The following is a 21399-nucleotide window of genomic DNA, read 5'->3' on the forward strand; positions in this document are numbered from 1 at the left end:
TGATGGGTTTCGGGCTACGAGGTCAGAATGAGAAGAGGCATAGGACGAAAGATTTCGAACTTTATAGACCTCGCAGTAGCCACGCCTTAGGACTACATATAATGGTACTATTTTCAGCGATGGAAGGTTCATGAGTGACACATAAGCTCACCTCTGTATCCCGTGCTCAGTGGCATGCTGTGTTATTTCATCTCGCAGAATTACACGTCGCGCGCACAGCCTTCCAGAGAAAAAATACACCTCTTTTTGGCTGCGATTGATTTCATGATCCTTCTCACCCGTAAAAAGATCCGGGTGGAAAACAATGCACCTGAGGGGTTACAAGGAAATTTTATGCTCACGAGGTCGTCACCAGACGTGCAGAAAGGAGGACACATTCTGCAACGAAAGGGAACACCTCTTATCCGAACTCGCATGAAAGGGACCGAAGGCGTCACAGGCCGGCACACAAAATGGGAATCCGCCCGAGAAAACCGAAGCCCCCGTCGATAAATGGAAGAGTATCTGATTAATCGATGGCGCTAATCGACAATGCTAACGAATTCGAGGGAGAGGCATGCTATCCTCGAGGCATTCTGATGCAAGACTGCGAAAATCATGATTGATCAAAGGGGTCGATGTTCAAAAAAGAAAGAGGGTTACGGCTTGCGTTTCTGATAAGCGGCCTCCGCCGATATTACGGTTTCGCAGGAGAGGGGTTACGGGGTAATCTGGAAAGCGGAAACTGCGGGTATAGGCGGAACCTGGACGCTGACACACTCGCACTCACCGTCACGGGCCGTGACAATGACAGATTTGGATGACGGCAGACAGCGGCATAACAAGTCAAGATACAGCACCTACACAGCAATTTAAATAAATCGGAGACATTTTACCATGATCACCATCGTTACCTTGAAACGAGACATAAGACATATAGGAACCCAAAAACCCCGGAATCAATTGCAGACAATACAGTACTAGACGATGCACGATGAACAGGAATCAGATATAATGATGTCGTGTATAACTAAACTACGATACGCTAGAGATGATAACCCAAAAATAAAATAATTGCAGTGTAAGTGGAAAAAAAAATGCAAGCTAAGTCGACACCTTGTGCCGACTAATCTTCTCGACGCCCGCCCCGAGCACTGTTTTCCGGGCGGCCTCATCGTCCTCTGACTCTTCTTCACCCTCACTGTACTCCTCATTGTCTGAATCATCGTCTTCACCGTCGGCATCCGTTGATTGCTCCTGTCGCATCACAAAGGCGGCCGGTAGCGTCACGGCTCGCAAGTTGTGTTCGCTGTCGTCAGGTGATATCGCCGAGCATGTTGGGTGGCCCGTCGGCGTCAATGATGATGACGGTGATGTTGGAGGCGATGGTAGTGACAATGCCTCCCGCTCCTTCTCCTTCTCCCTTGCTTCCCGCTCCTCCTTCTCCTTGGCTTCCCGCTCCTCACGCGCCTTACGCTCCCGCTCCTCCCGACGCTTCTTTACCCACGCCATTCCGCCGCCATCATCATCGTCGTCCCGGGCCTCACTCTGCAGCTTGCCCCACATCTTCCCACCCGCCTCCCTCGATGACTTCACGCTTCCCATCCCGCCATACCCCCATTCGACAAACTCTGGTTCGGCATCTGGAGCAGTAGCAAAGAGATTCCTTTCTCTCTGAGCTTTCTTTTGACCATAGACCCGCCCATTAAGCATCCGCGTTCCCTTTGCCGGATTTGGCGTATGTATAGTGGCTAGGAGGCCGTCGGTTTTTCGTGGTGGAGGCGCTCGTCCCTTCCGCTGTTGCTTCGGCACGTATGACTGAGTACTCTGCGACCTCCACAGCCCAGCATCAGCACTCGTCGTGCTCCCAGGGCTTGACCAACGAGAAAGTGGGTGCCCGTTCTCCTTTTCCCCACCCCGGAACATACTCAGCAACCTCGGCGTGGAAAAGCTCACAGGCCCAGTGAGGCTTTGTGTAGGCGTAAGCGAGTGCATGGAACTGGAGGCTGAACTAGACTGCGAGTCTCCAGAATATTTCTTCTTCGAAAACGCCCAGAAGGGTAATCGAGGAGTGGTATGGTGTTGTGGAGTAGGAAGGGCAGAGGTCGAGGGGGGCGAAATGCTAGTAGAAATGTCGCTCGCCGTGTCTGACGACGGTGGGAAGGGGGCTGAGAGGTCGGTCTCAGACTCGTCGTCGTCTGTCTGTTGGCGTGGGTCTGGTAATGGTGCGAAACGTATCTTAGCTCTCGACATAGTGAATGGTAGTGTTGGTGGTAGCAAAGGTAGTGGTGTCTGGCCTGCCCCGAGAACAGCCTTTCTCTTGTATAAGTACGATGACTAGACGTCTGATTCTTGGCATTTATTTATTACGCTTGGGTTTCCGGGGTCTCGATCGCGATCAACCGAGACCTTTTTTGGGTTGGTCTTTTTTGATTCCGAGAATCGAGATCTCATATTCGACTTGTTGCGGCGTTGCTGCGACCAGTTAGAAGAAGAAGGTAATACAGCCCTCCCCTTGTCGCCTCTGTTTTTTTTTTGTCTCCCGATGGTATGTTATCCTCGAAAAGATACTCGGCTTCCCTCTCCTACCCTGGGTCCGCCTCCGTCTCTTACGTATCCCCCGCTCCTACTCGTAGTCGTCTTATCCTAATCGTAGATGAACGTGCGCCCGTTCATGCACGCACTTATCTCTTTATTCATTCACGGACAACAGGCTCTAGCCACATCCCTCGCCTGGATCCATTAGCACCTACATCGCAAATTCTTCCTCCATTGCCAAATGCCCCTCTCATTCATGACATGCAGTTCTGTAAGCTGTTGATCCAAATTCCAATGTTGATGGTTCATGGATCCCCTCTATCCATCACCCGTTCTCAGGGCCCTTCCTATCCTCTCTGCAGGGGTGTGAAAATTTTGGCCTTGACAACACACGCGCACACCGGTAATACGCATATCAGATCTCACACGCTCCCAAGACAAGCGTTTAAAGCTATCGTTGATGATGTCCCCTTAACCGCCCCTTCCAACGCAGTCGCGGCGATTCAAACGTAGGCGAATGTGTGTCAAGTTCCCTTGAAGTTGTTAAATTCTACATTTTCAGAAGATAACCGATGACCGGTAATCGCTTTCTGGGGCCAGACCAGGTGTGCGCATGTACCGCCATCAATCACCAAGTGTTCAACATTTCGAGCGAAAGAACGACAACAGGCTCCTTCGAGAGTCACTTTCGAATATTCGAGACAAGGTGCACTTCGCTTGGTCTTCGGCTTGTGATTGCCTGTTCGAGCACATGGACCCTCAAATTCGACGACCCATGGCCAAATATCCAAACAAGTCCGAACCCAAATCATACCCCCACCTAGAGTCGCCAATAGTGTGGATCATAAAATGCATAAACCTTGAGCTGTTTGTGTTTTCATGTGATCGTCCCCTCACTCGTTATCAATAACCATCGACCTTCAGACCACCGTTATTTGGAATTCCCGGCTGACTGTGCCGTATGTCTTATGGCTCGTACCTTAATACTGTCTTCCTCCTAAAAACGACAATGCTGTGGCACCAAAGCTTGGCATCGCCGGCCGTTTGCTCAGTCTGAGGATGTACTCGTATGATCATCGCCGCTTTCTGGCTGCTAGCTCCACCGCAGTACCTCAGGACTCATGGTACGCCGACAAGACGCACACAACTAATAATTCACCACCCCATACAGTGCTCTACCGCCATATCCGCCACATTTTTAACCCATCTCCTGGTCTTGGTATGCTTGGTATCTTGATCATCACTCCTGCGGAAGCCCATATCGCATCTGTGCCTGCGTATTAGTACATGTATTGCCGGCACAGTTGTTCATACTTTGACCTCGAGTGTCTCGAATCGGGTATGTCTTAAGTCTGGAGGCGGGTAGAATAGATGCTCAGCCGTAAGTCTCCAGAAGGAAGCTTGCGAAGAATACTACCAATAATCGGGCCTAGTCCTTGTATGTCTGAGTGTTCCTCCTTCAGTGCTCACTGAGTGAACTGTGGATCGGCTGCCCAAACAGGAGTTTTGAGGGGGTCCTCCCTGATCTATCTTTGGTATAGTTTCAGTTCTGTCGACATCTTGTTATCTTTCAACGAAACTGTTTGGATACGCCAGCGCTCTACGATCATAATTGATGTTGAGCGTACCAATCGATCTCAACCATGTTTAGTCTTCTACTTGCTCCGGTCGAACATGCATGCCCTCGAGAACTTGGCGCTCACATGACCGTTGCCAGCGTCCATCCTACTGGTCCGCAACGGCAAACTGCACATCCTTTCCCCGTTACAAAATATGCAGGTTTCCCTCGGCGTTCAGGGACTCCTCGGGACCTTCCCGCTGGTGTGTGTCGGGTCAGAGAGTATATCCAATCCTCCCGTATTCATATCATTCATTCCATAACACGGGTCGCATGACAGGAAATTAACCATTCAGTTCTAGGGTAAGTTTTGTGGTCAAGGCTCTTGCCATTAGCGATCGTTAAATGCGTTCAATTCCCCAGGACCTGCTGGAATTGCTAAGGTTCGTTATCGATATATACAGCTTCTTCATTGATGGGACACGGTTGCCCACACACATGCTTGCATCGTGGATATCATTTTTCTCCCTATACTATTCTCCATAATATCTACATCTCGCGTAAAATCATCAATCCGTCATACACCTAACAGCGTTTTTTTCTGCCCTGTTGACATCGCGACACAGCTATCTATCCCTTACTCTCATCGGAATTCCTACCTCGGCCGCATAAGGAACCGTGCCTTCTTTTTTCTCTCTGGCCCACGACACGCCCGAGAGCATGTCCTATTCCCAACTCGAACGTGCGTTTTCAGGCCAATAAACTCCTAGTCTATTCGAGGAATACTGCATGCTACGTCTCACCCTGCAGCATTTGGACCCCAGGACTCGACCCTGCAGCAACCCCTTGAAAGACGAGTCTCACCTCCACACCGGGTTCATTATTTCTTAAACAGGGGAGAGAGAAATTTTATAATCGGCATTGTGATGACGACCGCCCACAGCCACGTTTTAGTTGAGAAACTTCTCCGGCAGAGGTATGCGCGGCTGTCTTATCTTTATATTAAACTTGACTAGCGGAAGACTCTTTATCTCTCTACAGCTCCTCTTGGAATTTTAAACTCTCCAGCAGATTCGTCATGACGTCAGATACCAGCTCTTCTTTGGATGGCATGTACTTATGTCATTCACTTTGGAGAGCTTGCGGACGGAGAGCTTGCATATTCGGACATTCTGATGTGTTCGCTCCTGCTTGGCGGCTTGGCTTGTAGATCGATTGCGGTCCCGGCAGTGCCTGTGCCACATTTACTTCGGGTGTGTTCTCGGACCTTGAGCTTCGTAATTGACTGTATGAAAAACCCACCTACGGGAATGTCGGTGTGGCAGAATGCTTACTACTACCTCCCACGACTTCCGTAACCGATGACGCGATCCAGGATCCTGTCTGTGCTTAGTGAGCTTTTTGAGATAACGAAATCTCAGGTCCTCTGATACACTCTTTTTTATCTTCATCGCATTGGCGCGTTCACGCGTGACGTATGCGCGTCTTGGCGATCTCTCTTCGGGGATTCCTCAAGGTGGAATCATACTGACCCTGCACGAGAACCTCTGAAACGGCTTGCTGGTCCGGTGGCGGCGGCGCGACGCCGTTTTGTATCTGGGAGGGAGGTCTAGACCTTCGATCTCTCAAAAAAATTAACGTTCAATTGTGACACTGTACGAGCCGACTGGTAGACAAGGGGTCTAGGTTTGCAGTTCTGGGCATAGTGCGTTTTCATTGATCGCAAAGATGTGAGTTGGTGTCGCGTCGTTGGTGCATATAGCACGACTTGCGCCTGACACTTGCTCGAGCACGAATTCAGATCCTGGTTTTAGGCCCCCCAGGGACTGGAGGGCAATGGAAGCCTTCAGTTCTGCCCTGCCAAGTTCAAATCGCTACCCCACAATGCCTCATCGCTGTACGATCACTGATCAAGAACACTTGTAATCAGATTTACATCTTGGACGCGGACGAACGAAAACTTCAACGGCAAGTAGCGAAACCCTGACTAGCTACGGTGGTATTTCGAGCTTCTACAGCAGATCTGAACCTTAAGACATTGCGGGGATTCAGTGATGCCCTTCTGCAGCTCAAAGAAGGTGGGCGCAGGGGAGTATTGAACTGGAGGAGACAGAAAGGAGAAGATCTGTAAAACGCCCGGTAGGAATGCGAGTGAGGGCAGAGAATAGTAATACTTACTGGTACCGAGCGTCTAGATTCCAGCGATGGCGGCTCGGCGTTCTCGTTATTTTTGTACCGCTCCAAACAGCAAGCTTCAGTATCATTAAGGATGTCCTTACCGCCTGTGCTTCAGACTACTAGTATTTCTCAAGCCTAAACGATCCAACTAACACCAGTGATCGGAGAGTGTTATCAACAAAGCAGTTGTGTCCCTTACTGTGACTGGAATCAATAGTAGTAGTCAAATTAGTGGGTCATATCTATGGTCTTTGAGCAGGGACTGGCCTGGACGGACGAAAAAAGGCTTTTCATTTCATTCGTAAACCGGAGGCTGTATATCCTTAAGCTTGAGGGCGAGACCACAGGCGAACTTGTCAGGCAGAAACATGTAAGGAGGCCCAGGTAGCCTGGCGAGCCGGCTTTATAAATACTCGCGGTACTCGTAAGGTAATCCATCACATGTTGGAGCACAAACACGTTCAAGTAGCAAGACGGTGAATACCGCATTAAGTACCTGACTGTACGTATGGAAATCCGTTTCTACAGCCATTAGAAGAACCACTGTTTGCTGCCGGTGTAGCCCAATGGTAAAGCACTGTACTTTAAGCCCTAAATCTAGGGATGGTCAGGAACTTGAGGTTGTTGTTCTATAATAGATATCAATGAAAGGTCAATGTTGCCCGCATAGCTCAGTGGTAGAGCATTGTACTTATGAGGTTACCAACCTGTTTGCTTGATACAAGGGTCTCCAGTTCGATCCTGGGTGGGGGCATATTTTGCGGGTATGCTGTAAGACTTCTTTTTTTCGTATATCTAAGATATTTAATAATGAGTTACGTCACATATCCTTTATGGCATTCTCGCTAAGTCTGTGCACAGACTCTTACAGACTTTGTGTCACCGCATGGAACATTGCCTGTGCGCTATCTCTGTCCATGCACAGCGCCTGTGCATAGAAACTTATTTTACTCCCAAAGCCAGGTACTTCCGGGCACGTGAGCATAACATTGAATTTCAACCCAACATCTTTGTTCACCTACGGTCACTCGATGATAGGAGTCGTCTGCGGCGCGATAGCCTCCATTAGAGATGATATTCGTTTTATTACTTCTACTGTTTTAAACTTTACGGTTTACCGTTTGATGCAATAGACAGTGTCCAACTTTTCGTTGACACTTATGATAGACATAGCTTCTCTTCCCACTGATATGCGACAGTGGAGCCCATGTGTACTACTTCCTGTCTTTGGGTTCATGAACTCCACTAAGTATAGCGTAAACATTTTGAAATGTCGTTGAAGAGAGATGTGGGGCTCTGAGTCAGAACTCTCAGGCTGATAGCGCACTTAAAAATTGAATGGCTTACTTATCTCCAGGTCCTTCGGAAGGCGACAATCGACACGGTCGAGCCTGAATTCGCTCGGTATCAATATATTATAATTACTGGCCTTGTGTTTTGTGCGTACGTTACCTTGGGCATATCCATAACTTCTCAGTGGTCAGGAGAACAATACAGTGGAACGCCACTGAAAGAGAACCTCTCGTTGTTTGAGAAGACACCCGTACCCTCTGCTGATATAGTGTCCAGAAGCGATCATTACATTGTGTTCCGTTGAGGGCATCGAGCGCTATCGAGACCCCATCATGATAAGTACGTATGGCATATCCGTGGGCGGTCTGGCGAAACCAGAGTTTCTCCGCAGAATTACCGATCCACTGTCTCAGATAACAAGAGTGCTAGGAGTCCCAGACGTCTATTGAGTCACTGGTACGAAAGGCTGTCCACATTTGAGAAAGTGGCTGTAAGTTCGATGAGGAGTCCATCAGAGCCTAAAAGCTGCATAATTTCGGCGAGCTAAATGCAACTCAATATCTTATTTGTCTGTATTTCAAGCTTCAAGAGTGAACGTTTGTACAGCCATAAGAATGATCCAGGCCCGCGGTGTATTAGATGGTAGCTGCACAAAATGCCAATCATAATCATATTCTGCTACTCCAAAAGGTAGTGCGTTGGCTACGAGCAGAAAGCTTTAGATGAGATGCGCGGTAGATATAACAAGCAGATACAGCATCGAGTTACATGTGGCTCTGTTAGAGGCTATCAGCCAGATGAGGAGGAACATCAAGAGAGCGATTTAGACCAGGCCACAGTAAGGTTTTGTGACGCATACGCGGGAGGCGCATAGACCTTGGAAGTACGTAGGCACCAATTTTCGAGATGGTGCGTTTGGTAGAATGCGTGCTCTGCTAGAGCGACAGCAATTGCGGGAAAGCTTCGCGAATGTTACAATTGTATTAACTGAAGAGTAGAATGGGCAAAAGAAAGACTCGTACGGCTGCATGCAAGTCAGAGAAACATTTAAACACACAAGGGTTTACCATTTGGCGCCGCGACTTCCTGCAAGCGGTGGTGATGGCGCTTTGTTCGAACATTCAAATTCAATCGACGTCATCATTGCTGGTTCGATTCTTACGACCATATAGTGCTGAATTAGTTGCAGTCAGCTCCCAGTCGTATACCAGTGTTTTCTAGGTGTCAAGGTTTTTGAGCCATTGTCTGGGGTCCTCCGGGCCTCCGTTTTCACCGAGATTTGGGAGAAGAAAGGTTTAGGCTGCCCGGAGAAGACTAAACTTAGTTGCGGCAAGCTCAGCCACAGAACACAAGGATTCATATCCTTCTGCCCGCCTCCTAAGACAAGTTTAAGTTGCACTTCAGGCTTTCCACTGTCAGAGGTCAGCGCTTCAGCAGCCGCGGCAGTGCCGATGATATCCTGAACATCAAATCAGCTCCTGACAGGTGAGCATCTATAAGCAAGGGTGACACGATTTGACATTTATTTTCCCAGTATGCGTTCGTCAAACGGAGCTATCGCTTAGATGCATAACTGGATTATTTTCTGCTACAGATCCTAGGTCTTTCACTTCCCAAAAGCGGGCGTTGCTAGGCTTTTCATTCGCGCTCGTGACTAGTTCTCGCAGCCATTTAGGATGTACGGATTCTCTAGATGCCAGACACCGTTTTTATGGTAGTTCAGGTAGACCGGCTTTCCAGAAAGGCTTTAGCGATGTACGGTCTTGTGCTCATATAGACCTATGCTTACAGACGCGGTGCCTCCGTTCAAAACAGATGAGGGTCGTGGATCACTAGGTGGTATTATTATTAGCTGCAATCCCAATGGTGCTTTCCGTTATTCTGCCGCCAAAATCGAAGAAAAAAAAAGGTCAGTGCAAGTGGACAAATGGATGATGCAAACGTCATTCAATGATTTCGCCTGATTGCAACAGCTGAACGCAATTGGTCTCACTTCATATAGCTTCCCCGGGTAGACTCGTCCTCTTACTTCACAGGGATAGTAATCAGGATATTCAGGATGATTGTCAATATCAGCAGTTGTCCATCCAGACAATACATAACCCTCCTGAGCCCTCGGAGACAATATACGTTTTGGTGGCGTAGAGGTGTACGCCACTCATCAGATGATTTGTTGATGAAGATATGTGCATCCTTTTTCCCTTCATTCGGTGTTGGGTTGCGAGAAAGCGTGAAAGCCGGTCAGAGCCGAGACTGAGACTGATCACGTGAATTACAAATATTATGAGTCATCATTGCCAATTTTGATCACCACAAAATGACAGAGCGAACACGTCCGGACGCGGAATACGGTACGGACAAAGAGGAGGATATAAATCAGCAGTCGTGGTAATCCTGGCGTTCCAATCTCCCACCTTAACCTTTATTCGCAGGTTATCCCGCGTGAGTTATTTTTTGTCTCGATCTCCTGCGCCTTTATTCACTCGGGAGTCGACGTCACCGATAGATCACATCGACTCTCAACTTGCAGAGAACCATCACCACCATGGCACCTCTTCCCATTTACAAGGAACCCACGACAGACCAGTATGATTTCGTCGTTATCGGTGGTGGTAGTGGAGGCAGCGCGTCCTCGCGGCGAGCTGCGTCGTATGGAAAGAAGGTTGCCGTTGTCGAGGTGACATCCCATCTAGGGGGGACCTGTGTTAACGTTGGTACGAGCATATATCCAGCGGCCTTTCTGTTTCTCATACTTGTCTGACTGCAGGATGTGTTCCCAAAAAGATTATGTGGCATGCTTCCGACATTTTTGAAAAGACCAAGCACGCCCTTCCTGGTTATCATATCACTACTCCCAACTCGCCCAGGTTCAGCTGGGAGACGTTCAAGCCCCAGCGAGATGCATATATCCACAAGCTTAACGGAATTTATCACTCCAATTTCACCAAAGAGGGCGTCGAGTACCATCGCGGTCATGCAACGTTGGTCTCAGACACAGAAATACATGTTGAGCCATCTGATGGTGGCAAGCCATACACGCTAAACACATCGCATATATGCGTGGCGGCCGGTGGCCACCCTATCGTTCCCAGCGAGGACACGATCCCCGGCGCTAGTCTGGGTATCACATCTGACGGATTCTTTGAATTGGAGAAGCAACCTAAACGTGTTTTGGTTGTAGGTGGCGGATACATCGGTGTTGAACTCGCAGGGGTGTTGAATGGACTTGGTAGCGATGTAAAGGTCGTCATTAGAGGGCAGAGGATCCTCAGGGGCTTCGAAACCGACGTCGTCAACGTCGTGGAGAAGTGCATGCAAAACAACGGTATCACCATTACCAGAGGCGCGAAGGTCAAAAAGGTCGAGGGTCAGCCAGGGGAAGGCACAGAGAAGACGGTCTATCTGGACAACGGCGAATCTCTCGTCGTTGACACCCTTCTCTGGGCTGTCGGACGTGCGCCCAACACTCCTGGACTCGGTTTGGAAAAAGTTGGCGTCAATCTTGATGATAAGGGCAACATTGTCGTCGATGAGTACCAACAGACAAATGTTCCCAGCATCTCGTCGATTGGAGACATTCAAGGCAAAGCACTGTTGACCCCTGTCGCTATTGCCGCTGGGCGCAGACTCTCCAATCGACTTTTCGGTGGAGAAAAGTTCAAAAACGACAAACTTTCATACGAGGATATCCCCACTGTAGTCTTCTCGCATCCTCCTATTGGGACAGTAGGCTTAACCGAAGACCGAGCCAGGGAGAGGTATGGAGATGACGTGAAAATATGTATGTATATGCCCGTCGTTTTGAGAGCTCGCGCTGAGTGGATGCTTTAGATAAATCCAACTTCCGCGGCTTATTCTTCTCCATGCTTGATGAGGAACACAAGGAGCCATCGTTCTATAAGCTTGTTTGTGTCGGTCCAGAAGAACGCGTCGTTGGTGTCCATATCGTCGGCATGGGTAGCGATGAGGTGCTTCAAGGATTCGCCGTCGCGGTCAAGCTGGGTGCAACAAAGCAGGACCTAGACGACACCGTCGCCATCCACCCGACTAGCGCTGAAGGTCAGCATTTTTTGTTTTATCTTGGCGCCATTGTAGACTGATTATGAACGTATAGAATTGGTTACATTGCGTTGAAGTGGCATTATTGAATACTAAAAACAAGTGTACAACTTAGATTGATCTGTATCATAATCTGACTTGAGATTTGTGACTATAGATGCGGTCGATGATGGTCGTAAGAAGCAACCGGGTAAGTCGTAACGTTGCAAGTACTACCACTCGGCGCAGTTTCTTTCCTGTTCACGGCCCTTTTATTCACACAAGTTCCATCGATTTTCCCAGCCAGCCTATCTCAGCGATGGGTCTTCATAATTTTCCATGCTCCATGTGTTCTATGTGGGGTGGATGAAAGAAGGACCAGCCATGGTCATGATACATGATGATTTCTCTTTCTGCGAAGACTACAATTGGAGTAACAAAGTACCACCTCTTAGGCGCTCTCGGTGCCGCCAGTATATTCATCGGCTGCGAGGCGATCCCAAAAAGTAGCGAGCTACATAGAAGGGATCGACCTTTTCACTGAACTAGACCTGCCCCTTTAATGAGCAACGTCTGTTTGAAGGGGTATCTTATTGGATTCATATCTAAATACAGTGCTAACACAGTTGGGCTGCAACGAACCCAGCATGTTCTTTGGCTGCGTTAACAATAGGATCGGCGGATGTGGGATGGTTCGGTAGATTTCAGGAGTATGTATCAACCCGCTTCGTTGACGTCTGGAATTGTCACTGAGATTCTCCGAGTTCCTATGTCTGACGCTGCAGATGGACTTTTGCGTCATGACGCTATCGTTGTTCTCTCAACTAACACCACAGGCCAATCATGCTCTGAAGATTGATATTGAACCCCAGTGGTAGCACGAGTTGGTACGCGTTTGTACAACGACCTATACGACGAGAGCTTCTGGCTTTCATGCGAAAATTTGACATCATCTAGAATCATGCGTTACGTATAGTCAGCTGCAGAGAAGGTCTTAAAAATGAACTCTAAATTCTGCCCGAAGAAGAGGGTAATGGTCCAAATGACAGACCTCCGAAGGTTGCCAAGTTCAGTGAGCAAGCGACTTCTGCCGCTGTGGGCAGTGGGCGACGTGCTCCTACTTTTGAAAAACAACAGACAGACGTGAGAGAACACCGAAGAATCAATTCTAGAAGATCGAGACGTGAGAAGTATGAACACTGGTGCCGATGGAACTGGTGTGGGTATACTAATGGAGCGGTAAAATATACAGAAAAGGTATCAACAAATATTAGGGTATTATCAGGCCCAATAATACACAGTATACGCGATGGCTAACTCACCATCAGCATAAGTTAGCTGATTAATTATATCTATACAGCGCACCGCCGAAAGTTCATCGAGGTTATTACCATATCCACCCGAAGGCCGTTTACATATTGGGGCCCTTCAGTGCTTGCTACCGCTTCCCGCTGTTGGCATTTTCCAAACGTTTCTTCCGACATGCCTCGCAGAACCTGCCACCCGTAACCTCCTCTTCCGGATGGGGCACAGAAGACGAAGACGCAGACGGAGATGAGGGTGGGGGGACAGTCCAATCGAAGACGCCGTCATATTCCACGCCTACGCGGTTCGCCAGACCACGAAACAATTCCCTTAGTCCCTCATAATCGGGCAAATCGTCAAATGACAAAGTCCGCGCATATCTGAGACTCATATTAACAACAGTAGACTGAAGGATCAGATGAACATACCTATATAGGACATCGAACTCAGGCGGTAGTCCTTGCGTCAACTTCTCCTCGGCTTTGAGTTTAGCGTCGCGGATTAAATTCCACGTTGCAGTGACCGGATTATATGGAGGAAAATCTGGTGTACCAGGGGGTGGATGAGTTGGTGCACGCATTTTCCGCCAGGGTAGTGTTCCCTTGAGGAAATAAATTAGCATATATGCCAAGGACTCTAGATCATCCCGTCGCGAAGATTCTATTCAAGCTGTCAGAATCGTCCATTGAAATGAGCACATTACGTACCGACTCCTAGATGTGTGTTAATAGCAGCAAAGAGTGATGTCCCCACACCATGCACGTCGTCCTGCTTGTACGGAATATGCGCTGCCGTCCGCGGGTCGCGAAACTTTTTGGCAAGACCAAAGTCGATAATATTGACCTGGTGAATGGATTTGCCAATGCCCATGACGAAATTAGCAGGCTTAATGTCGCGATGAAGCAGCGAGTGAGAATGGATATATTGGATCCGAGATATCTTCAAGTGGTCAAAGATGAGCTTCGCGTCAATTGGCGCCGGAAAATGAAAACAAGAGACGCACCAATTGATCTGCCAGCAGTAATACTGTCTTCAACGAGAAACACCGATTGCACATTCGGAAGAGATCCTCCAGCGAGGGACCCAAGAGGTCGATGACCATGACATTGTAGTCGCCTTGTTTTCCTGAATACATGATCCACGGAACCCCAGGACCGCCCATTAGGCGCTTATAGATCTGCGATTCGAGTTTGAGTGGAGAAGGTCCCTGGTGGTGGTGGTGCTGTGGAATATCGGGATCAGAGTGGCGACGTCGTCTGCTACGTTTGGGTTCCGATGGCTCGAGCTTGATTGCAACTGGCTTGCCGGCGACATTATGTGTGCCCAAGAAGACAGCACCACAGCCTCCATTGGCAATCTCCTGTTCGAGGCGGTACTTGCCACCGAAGGTATACTCCATCGTCGGAAGGTGATGATGAGATGCCTGTTTTCAAACAAAAGGCGTGTTAAAAATTCCCACGGCAAGGTTTCGCCTGCTGTTCTGTTTTGGGTTGAACACGATGTCGTGACTTTTTTCATGACCATTCACTCTGGTTACCAGCCGAATACCACGGGCGCAAACGACTCATTCAGGATAAATATAAATGATTATGTGCCCTTGACGAGCCCTGCTAACGTTCTCATCAGTGCATACTCGAAACTTCTCGATTTGTCGCCATGGCCCGGATGCTGTTGCTGCTGCGGTTTTCTATCTGCCCCTTCCTTCTCACTCTCGTCGTCGTCTTCACCCACGGATTATCTGTGACTATTGCTTCGGACCTTGAGCTTTGAGACTTGAACAATGCCTGCGTTTGGTGGCTTCATTTTCCTACAGGCGCATAAACTTTTATGCTTATATATTCGAATTGTTCCGATTCCTTTGACGACTGAGTGTTTTGGAACGTACCGTGTTGGGGTGGCGTCGTTCTGCCTAGGCCGTCTCTCTCTGTTAATTACGATGGTTGTCTGCCCCGCTGCTTCGTCTCTGATCGACCTTTGTTAACGTGACTTGACCTTCAGTTTGCTTATGGTGCTTATCTAAGCTCACCACATGTTCTATCGCCCAAACTTCGGAGATCTAGGTGCTACGAACAGTGCGCCTTCCCCACTCCCTTTCATCCATTCCGGCAATGCCAAGGCGAAGATCCTGTAACTATCGCCGAACGTTCTGGCCCGTGATTATAATGGACGGTAGACCTCGGACACTCCTTCTTGTTGCTTCAAAAGTGCCTCCCCAAAGGTCTGGTATATAAAACTGTCGGGTAACAAAATATCCGCAGCTATGAATCGACTGTATTCGAAACTAAGCTACCAGATTTTGCTGCAAGCGAAATAGTTTTGTTCCGCGGCCTGTGTATCTTGAACCCCACACCGTTGTCTAGGTCTGTAGTTACTAACTAACCGAGTTACTGATTTTCGCTTTGGAACATTTGACGGCCAGCTGATATAGTTTTTTTTTTTTTCTGTTATCGAAAATGATATCAGAAACTTTGTTTGGACGTGAAGCCTACATCTACGGGATCAAATCCTTCAATGATGGCCCTGTCCTGTCTTCACATCATCCTGGGAAAATGTTCTTCATCGAAGTCTGTCCTCATGGATATCATCGTCTCGCCTTTCCACAAGCTCCTCACGTCCAACGATTGTCCGACGGAAGAGGATGTCCAGAACATTACCCGATTCTGCGCCGAACCCTCGGGAAGGATCCGCATCCTAGATGCAGAGATTGCAGATTTGCAGGAAAGGTTCAATTCCCTCATCTCCAATGCCAGATCTCTACAATCACAGCTAAGAGTCGACGAACACCTCCCCTCATATTTTACGGCGCTTCTCTTACCCAGGGAAGCGCAGCAATCCTTACTTGTCCATGTATCAGAGATGAACGACCATCATGAACAGGTGTCAAATATCATTGATGTCGAGCTCATCAATTTACAGGAAATGATTCAAACACTCTCCTCTGAGCGCGAAGCAGTGCAGTCCAATTTTTTGGTTGCCGAACACCTCGCCATTCTCTCACCTCTTCGTCGCCTACCCACAGAGTTGCTCCAGAAGATTTTTCTGTATTGCATCGGTGACAAACCATTCCAGGATATTTGGCCGGAGGGTGGGTATGCTTCCGAAGCACCCGTTGTATTTGGGAGGGTCTGCAGTCGATGGCGAATCGTTTCCTTTGGCACCCCCACTCTGTGGTCTTCACTGAAGATTACTGTCTCGCGTGTTGCAGACGCCCCCGATTGGGCCGCTCCTGAGAGTCGAAAGATTCTCAGGGCCTGGTTGAAAAGGTCAGGGCATCTGCCCTTGGATGTGTGTCTATCAGCGAGCCGGACAAGCACGGCAGCGGAGCTAAGAGACGTGATATATTGCCTGGGCCTCCCACATTGCTATCGTTGGAGGCGCATCGTTTTGACACTCCCTATGTGTTTCAGCGATCATACAGTTTTTGATGGCCTCTGTTTTCCGTTGTTGGAACGGTTTGTCTTGCATATCTGCTCCCACACCATGTACAGTCCTACCGCTATGAGTGACCTCTCTTTTTTGGAGAGAGCTCCCCAGCTTCGCGGATTCAGAATCACGACATCCACAGCAGCACTCACCAGCTTTCCTCGGGTCCCTTGGCATCAGCTTGTCGAAATCCATATTGACGTTGGAGAGAAGTGGACATTCCATGGATCCAAGTTGTGGAAGGCCCTGGCTCAGTGCGTCAAGCTAAAGTCATTGCAGTTGAAGACGGCAAATCATTACCCTACTCTCCCAGGTCCGCAACCGGCATCTTCCCCTTATCGAGTGATGCTCCCCGGCCTGCGCGATTTCCACGTTTCAGGCAGAGAGCCATCTTCATTCACTTGGTTGCCATTATCTCAAATATTCGATAATCTTAATCTTCCAAAGCTGGAGAGTTTGGTCATCGGGGGAGGTAGTACTGGCGGTCTGTGGGAACGGACCTATCTGCAGTCATTTCTTTCGCTAAAAGGCTTACTGCAGAGATCGACGTGCCCATTGACTACCCTGTCACTCGATAAATACATCTCCGCACCCTCCCATACCCTACTTCAGTGCCTCTCACTTGTCCCTACCCTCCGCAAGTTGATAGTACGACAGAGCAGGGACTGTGGCAGGGATTTGATCGTTGATGATGATTTCCTTGAAGCTCTAACGCCGGGAACGTTATGCCCAAAATTACAGGTTCTGATTTTGGTAGACAGTGGCGTGTATCAAGAGGACGCGCTGGTTAGACTTTTGCGAACACGGTGTAACCCACCAGCCGGGGTGGCGAAACTGCAAGGAGCTTCTATCTCTTCTCATCGTCCCAAATCCCACGCTGATGAACAGATAAGGAGTTTGGGAAACTCTTTCACAATACATCGAGTATAGCCTCCTGAGTTTTGATGAAGGGGAAGAGTCCATCGGGCGTGGACAAGCACCTATTCAGACTGCTTTCGTTCAATTATTCGAAGATGTCTTATGCCTATTGTCTAAGTGCACTTAATGCCATCATAAATTCTCCGAAATAATAACCGATACAACCCAAACCGCCGCGTACAAACTTTGCCCTATATACTCATAAACTCGTAAACATTCTTCTTCCATCATGTCGACATGCACCTATCAACGGACAAATCCTCTGGATTACCCCACCAATACGGGAAGGCCACCTCTTTGTTGCTGGCACCAAAGACCGCAAAACTGAGGATAAACAAAATGACTTGACTTCCACCGTCGAGCGCCGCAGACGTCAGATAGTTGTACTTCTTGAACCAGCCAGGTCTGTGCTTCCTTAGCCACCACTGTGAGAAGAACCCAATCACGAAACACGACCACCACTGTCCGTTAACAGAGTATGGGAGGCTACAGATCGATTAGACTTAGAATGATCGATCACGAACATCGCACTTACTATCCTATGTATAAAGTGATGATAGGAACGTTGATGTACTTCGTTGTCTTTGCGAGTGTGCTCCCTGGCTTCGAGTATCGATGTACGAGCCAGAACGGGATCGGGCAGAACAGACCAATAAACCTAAGTCGACGTGACGTCAAAGATAAGAGAGGACCAATGGAACATAGACGCACATGCCAAACGGAATAATCCAATATCCGGATTCCTTCCCGTAGGTAAAGAGCTCTTTACCTAAAGCACCCATTGCCACAGAGCTAGAATTGACGGATTGGATAATCCATCCACTCCACTATGGAATTTTGTGAAGAAAGAGGATATAAGCATTGGTACAGTACTTACCACACGTGTCCCAGTGGGGTCTTTCAATACAGCTCTGTTGTTTGTTACAATCGTATTCATCACTGATCAAATGAGACTTAAGTCAATTCCGGCGATGGCAAACGACGAAGGAATACTCACTTGTGTAGTTGAAGATCGCTCCAATGATGGATCCGGCCTGCCAAAGAAAAATTGTCAGACATTCACAAACCAAAGCGAGCAAAGACGAACCATTTGGGCGGCGAAGGTGATTCTTGGTGGCAGCTTTGTGTACTGTCCCAATTTAAGATCTATTACAGTAATTTAGAAATCAGACGCAGAGCATAATATAGGCGGACCTTGCAACATATATAACGTCTGCCATGCGGAGCTGTTTCCGAACAAGTTGGCATACATGACAGTGCTGAGAAAACATAAGTACTTTAGACTGTCTTGGCGCCGAAATAAATTAGACACGCACATCGGCTCGCCGGGATGTATAAAGGCAGCTATGATCTGCACTGCGTACTTCAATGAAATGTTGAATCCAGTGGTAGCCGTGACTATACAGGTCATTCAGTAACATAGATCCCCAGATGGAGTGGAACCACTTACTAAATCCCAGGAGCGTAGCCATGAAGAAACTAAATACTAATTAACCACATGCATTTTCAGGACATAGATATTTCAAAGCGGCATGAAGCTGGCATACCCGTGAAAAAGATAATACTCCAAGCCGGAATCAAGACATATCCTCCCGGACCAGCATATGCCGTTCCGATAGCGACCCCTATGGAAACAAGAAACAGTACACCGTAAACCCATTGAGGGACCTCCTCTGCGTTTACAGTCAGTATTCAGCTTCGCTAGTCCGCTTAATAACAATTTACTATACTTCTTCATCTCTGCCAAAACAGTCCCTGTCAGCTTCAAACCTTACAACAATTAGGATGTCTCACCATTATAATGCGGATCATCTATATCTGCGTGTCCTCTCTTCAAGAACCTGAACCCACCGAAGGCAGTCCTCAACTCCTTCCAATGCCAAAGCAACACATACGTTACCGCGCTCCCGAGTGAGAGGTTGTAACACAACTGACTGATAGCATAAGTCGTTGTGTAACGCGGAAGACCGACTTCTGCGATTGCAGTGGCATTAAGATGGTAGCTCGAGTCGATAACGGCAGATTGATCATATGTGTCCCCATCCTTGCCGAACAGAGAAGTAGACATCCAAAGAATATCACGTCCATTAAAGACGTTCGTGTAATAACTTGCTGTCAGGACGATATATCCCAACAGCATGCCGACTATAGTAGACAGCAAACGTTAGGGCACGTCGATATCAATGACTCGGAGTATAGACGCACTATAAGAGTTCACCTCTGCAGCATGTAGATCAGAATACACGTTTACGAAAGGAGATAGTGATGCACGCACGCGTCTGGAGAGGCCACACCAAGGGGTAACCTTGGGTAATCAAAGTCCACGAGAGACCAAATGAGAAAAGGCCGATGCCCTCGTTACTAGATCCTGCCCCAAAGAGGTTTCGTACAAATGCGTGCCGTCCATTATCTGCAAGACATATAATTGAGATAGCGGTGAGGAGAGGAAACTTCGACGCGAAATGTTAGTACTACTACGTAAAAGATAAGTGGGAAGGACACAAACGGGGTATTGAGGGATCCATTCCCAGAAGAAGATAGCACCAAACTGGACTCTCATTTAGACATCTTACTTGAGCGCAAGGACAGACGAGTTAACATACAACGATCCAGAAGTACTTTCGCTTCTTCGCATTCAATGTCCCACTAAAGTGCAAACTTTGTAACAGGTTCACCACCGAGATATAGGATGGGTAGAATGCGCTGGAAGCAAAATGAATAGTGCACTATGCGTATACCTTGAGACTTACTAGGTCGGATAAACGAGGAGCGTCCGCACTAGAATAGCAAGTCAACATCCAGCACGACACATTCAGCACTTGAGCATTCACAAAGTCCAGCAATGCCGTAACCTATCATTTGGGTTGAAAAAATTTGGAATATTGCTACAGCGCCATTCAGTTGAAGGTCGTAAAAGAGATCTAGGACGTTTATCTGTCAAAACGTATCACTTTCGAGACCAGTGACGATGACCGACCCATGGCGGCAATATTCTCCATAGCTAGCGCTATGTTCGCCGCCGTAGATGCCATGATAACAATAGCAGTATGTTCTCTGGAGGAACACATTTGGAAAGTACCCATTAGGGATGAGGGACAGCACGTACTTGATGTTGAAAGGACCAGGATTCAAATAGCGCCAATACCCAGAGCTAGGAATTACTCCTGTGAACCATTGAGATAAAATAAGAGTTATGTGGGTGCAACAAGGGCGAAACATCTCACCATGCATGCCGGTACCCAAGACATAAGCAATGATGAGGCAGAACAACTGCGACACACTTGCATTCTGAGGCTTGAATGTATAGATAGTTGCAAGAACCTTGAGAGGAGATAGGTCATGACGGCTTGCCGAAGGGATTATATACTTACGGCAGAGAACGCGCTGAGTCCAACGCCCAGAAATACTGCCCTAAAGGTGACGATAGGAACGTCCGGATCGTCTCGGGTGGATATGACCTAGAAAGAGAAAATTAGAACTTGAAGCTCAGCGATGCAATTACCAACCTGAACAGAAACATCTGCAGCGTGCTCGATGACCACCTCGTCATCCACCTCTGCATCCAGATCGCTGTGAGAACTGACAGCTTCGACCTTATCTGCGAAATGGGCCTTCTCGGCATCAGGAGACTCTTTCTTGTCGAGCTCAGGTAGAGTCGTATCCTCGTATACGCTTGCCATCACGATAAGGGACGAGAAGTCCTATCAAAAGAAGCAGACTGCGCTGCTTAAGTAGTGCAAGTACACAATCGGGCAGAATTTGACGTACTGGGCTTATCTGGGTCTTCTTAGTAGAGCCACGCTGAACCAAGCTGATAGCAGCTCCGCCGCGCTTCCGGTCCGCCAAGAGAGCTAAGGTTGTGTACGATTTTCGTCGTTGACTTTTAATGTTCAAAGTCAAAGTCGCATAGAAGCCAGCCACCTCAGTAAGAGTAGAATATCTAGAGTCAGTATAGCACAGTTGTTGCACTTAGGGCGCTCTCCGGACAAACGGCTAGCCATGGTGTTGCTACTAGGATCACGTAGCACTCGGAGGTACGAACTGTTCCATCGTCGATCAAGTTTCTATTTCGAATTTCGAATTTCAATTGCAACGGTCGCAATCTTTTAACTATGCCTCCGCGGTCTACTTACATCGGCGATTCCTTCAGATCCTAATAGCTGCATACG

At 48.1% G+C, this 21399-nt stretch overlaps 7 protein-coding genes and 1 non-coding gene across 8 annotated transcripts; 5 read left to right on the plus strand and 3 right to left on the minus strand.

Moving 5' to 3' along the window:
• Positions 1 to 989: 989 nt before the first annotated feature.
• Positions 990 to 2232, minus strand: BT62DRAFT_1070684 (uncharacterized protein; the record flags this gene model as incomplete). Its single annotated transcript, XM_043178686.1, has 1 exon — positions 990 to 2232. One exon carries the CDS (start codon positions 2230 to 2232, stop codon positions 1084 to 1086), a length of 1149 nt encoding a protein of 382 aa, XP_043046487.1. The 3' UTR covers positions 990 to 1083.
• Positions 2233 to 2446: 214 nt separating this feature from the next.
• Positions 2447 to 3331, plus strand: BT62DRAFT_40072 (uncharacterized protein). The gene is made up of 2 exons (XM_043180791.1): positions 2447 to 3026; positions 3080 to 3331. Exons 1-2 carry the CDS (start codon positions 2530 to 2532, stop codon positions 3084 to 3086), a joined length of 504 nt encoding a protein of 167 aa, XP_043046488.1. The 5' UTR covers positions 2447 to 2529; the 3' UTR covers positions 3087 to 3331.
• Positions 3332 to 6913: 3582 nt separating this feature from the next.
• BT62DRAFT_t1 lies at positions 6914 to 7007 on the plus strand. Its single transcript has one exon. It is a non-coding gene; the product is annotated as a tRNA-Ile (tRNA).
• A 1893-nt stretch (positions 7008 to 8900) lies between these two features.
• BT62DRAFT_40154 (uncharacterized protein) lies at positions 8901 to 9494 on the plus strand. The gene is made up of 3 exons (XM_043180793.1): positions 8901 to 9031; positions 9081 to 9085; positions 9141 to 9494. Exons 2-3 carry the CDS (start codon positions 9082 to 9084, stop codon positions 9380 to 9382), a joined length of 246 nt encoding a protein of 81 aa, XP_043046489.1. The 5' UTR covers positions 8901 to 9031; position 9081; the 3' UTR covers positions 9383 to 9494.
• A 375-nt stretch (positions 9495 to 9869) lies between these two features.
• BT62DRAFT_959165 (glutathione-disulfide reductase) lies at positions 9870 to 12026 on the plus strand. The gene is made up of 5 exons (XM_043188495.1): positions 9870 to 9981; positions 10039 to 10260; positions 10314 to 11327; positions 11378 to 11605; positions 11661 to 12026. Exons 2-5 carry the CDS (start codon positions 10092 to 10094, stop codon positions 11678 to 11680), a joined length of 1431 nt encoding a protein of 476 aa, XP_043046490.1. The 5' UTR covers positions 9870 to 9981; positions 10039 to 10091; the 3' UTR covers positions 11681 to 12026.
• Positions 12027 to 12729: 703 nt separating this feature from the next.
• Positions 12730 to 14332, minus strand: BT62DRAFT_940235 (kinase-like protein). The gene is made up of 4 exons (XM_043187743.1): positions 13893 to 14332; positions 13597 to 13828; positions 13318 to 13549; positions 12730 to 13269 (listed from the first exon to the last, which is right to left on the minus strand). The coding sequence occupies exons 1-4, from the start codon at positions 14286 to 14288 to the stop codon at positions 13023 to 13025; spliced, it is 1107 nt and encodes a 368-aa protein (XP_043046491.1). The 5' UTR covers positions 14289 to 14332; the 3' UTR covers positions 12730 to 13022.
• Positions 14333 to 16502: 2170 nt separating this feature from the next.
• BT62DRAFT_925534 (uncharacterized protein) lies at positions 16503 to 17683 on the plus strand. Its single transcript, XM_043184834.1, has 2 exons — positions 16503 to 16566; positions 16626 to 17683. The coding sequence occupies exons 1-2, from the start codon at positions 16536 to 16538 to the stop codon at positions 17240 to 17242; spliced, it is 648 nt and encodes a 215-aa protein (XP_043046492.1). The 5' UTR covers positions 16503 to 16535; the 3' UTR covers positions 17243 to 17683.
• On the minus strand, positions 17364 to 21252 carry BT62DRAFT_925535 (OPT oligopeptide transporter). Its single transcript, XM_043184835.1, has 24 exons — positions 20999 to 21252; positions 20737 to 20948; positions 20602 to 20688; positions 20455 to 20551; positions 20337 to 20394; positions 20208 to 20284; positions 20062 to 20151; positions 19981 to 20008; positions 19834 to 19933; positions 19737 to 19778; positions 19506 to 19680; positions 19436 to 19450; positions 19025 to 19375; positions 18956 to 18970; positions 18778 to 18903; positions 18681 to 18716; positions 18547 to 18628; positions 18425 to 18489; positions 18318 to 18376; positions 18228 to 18264; positions 18108 to 18169; positions 17942 to 18057; positions 17766 to 17888; positions 17364 to 17716 (listed from the first exon to the last, which is right to left on the minus strand). Exons 2-24 carry the CDS (start codon positions 20908 to 20910, stop codon positions 17458 to 17460), a joined length of 2274 nt encoding a protein of 757 aa, XP_043046493.1. The 5' UTR covers positions 20911 to 20948; positions 20999 to 21252; the 3' UTR covers positions 17364 to 17457.
• Positions 21253 to 21399: the final 147 nt, after the last annotated feature.

This window comes from Guyanagaster necrorhizus, assembly GCF_019112545.1.
Source record: "Guyanagaster necrorhizus MCA 3950 unplaced genomic scaffold BT62scaffold_1, whole genome shotgun sequence".
Lineage (NCBI taxonomy): Eukaryota > Fungi > Basidiomycota > Agaricomycetes > Agaricales > Physalacriaceae > Guyanagaster > Guyanagaster necrorhizus.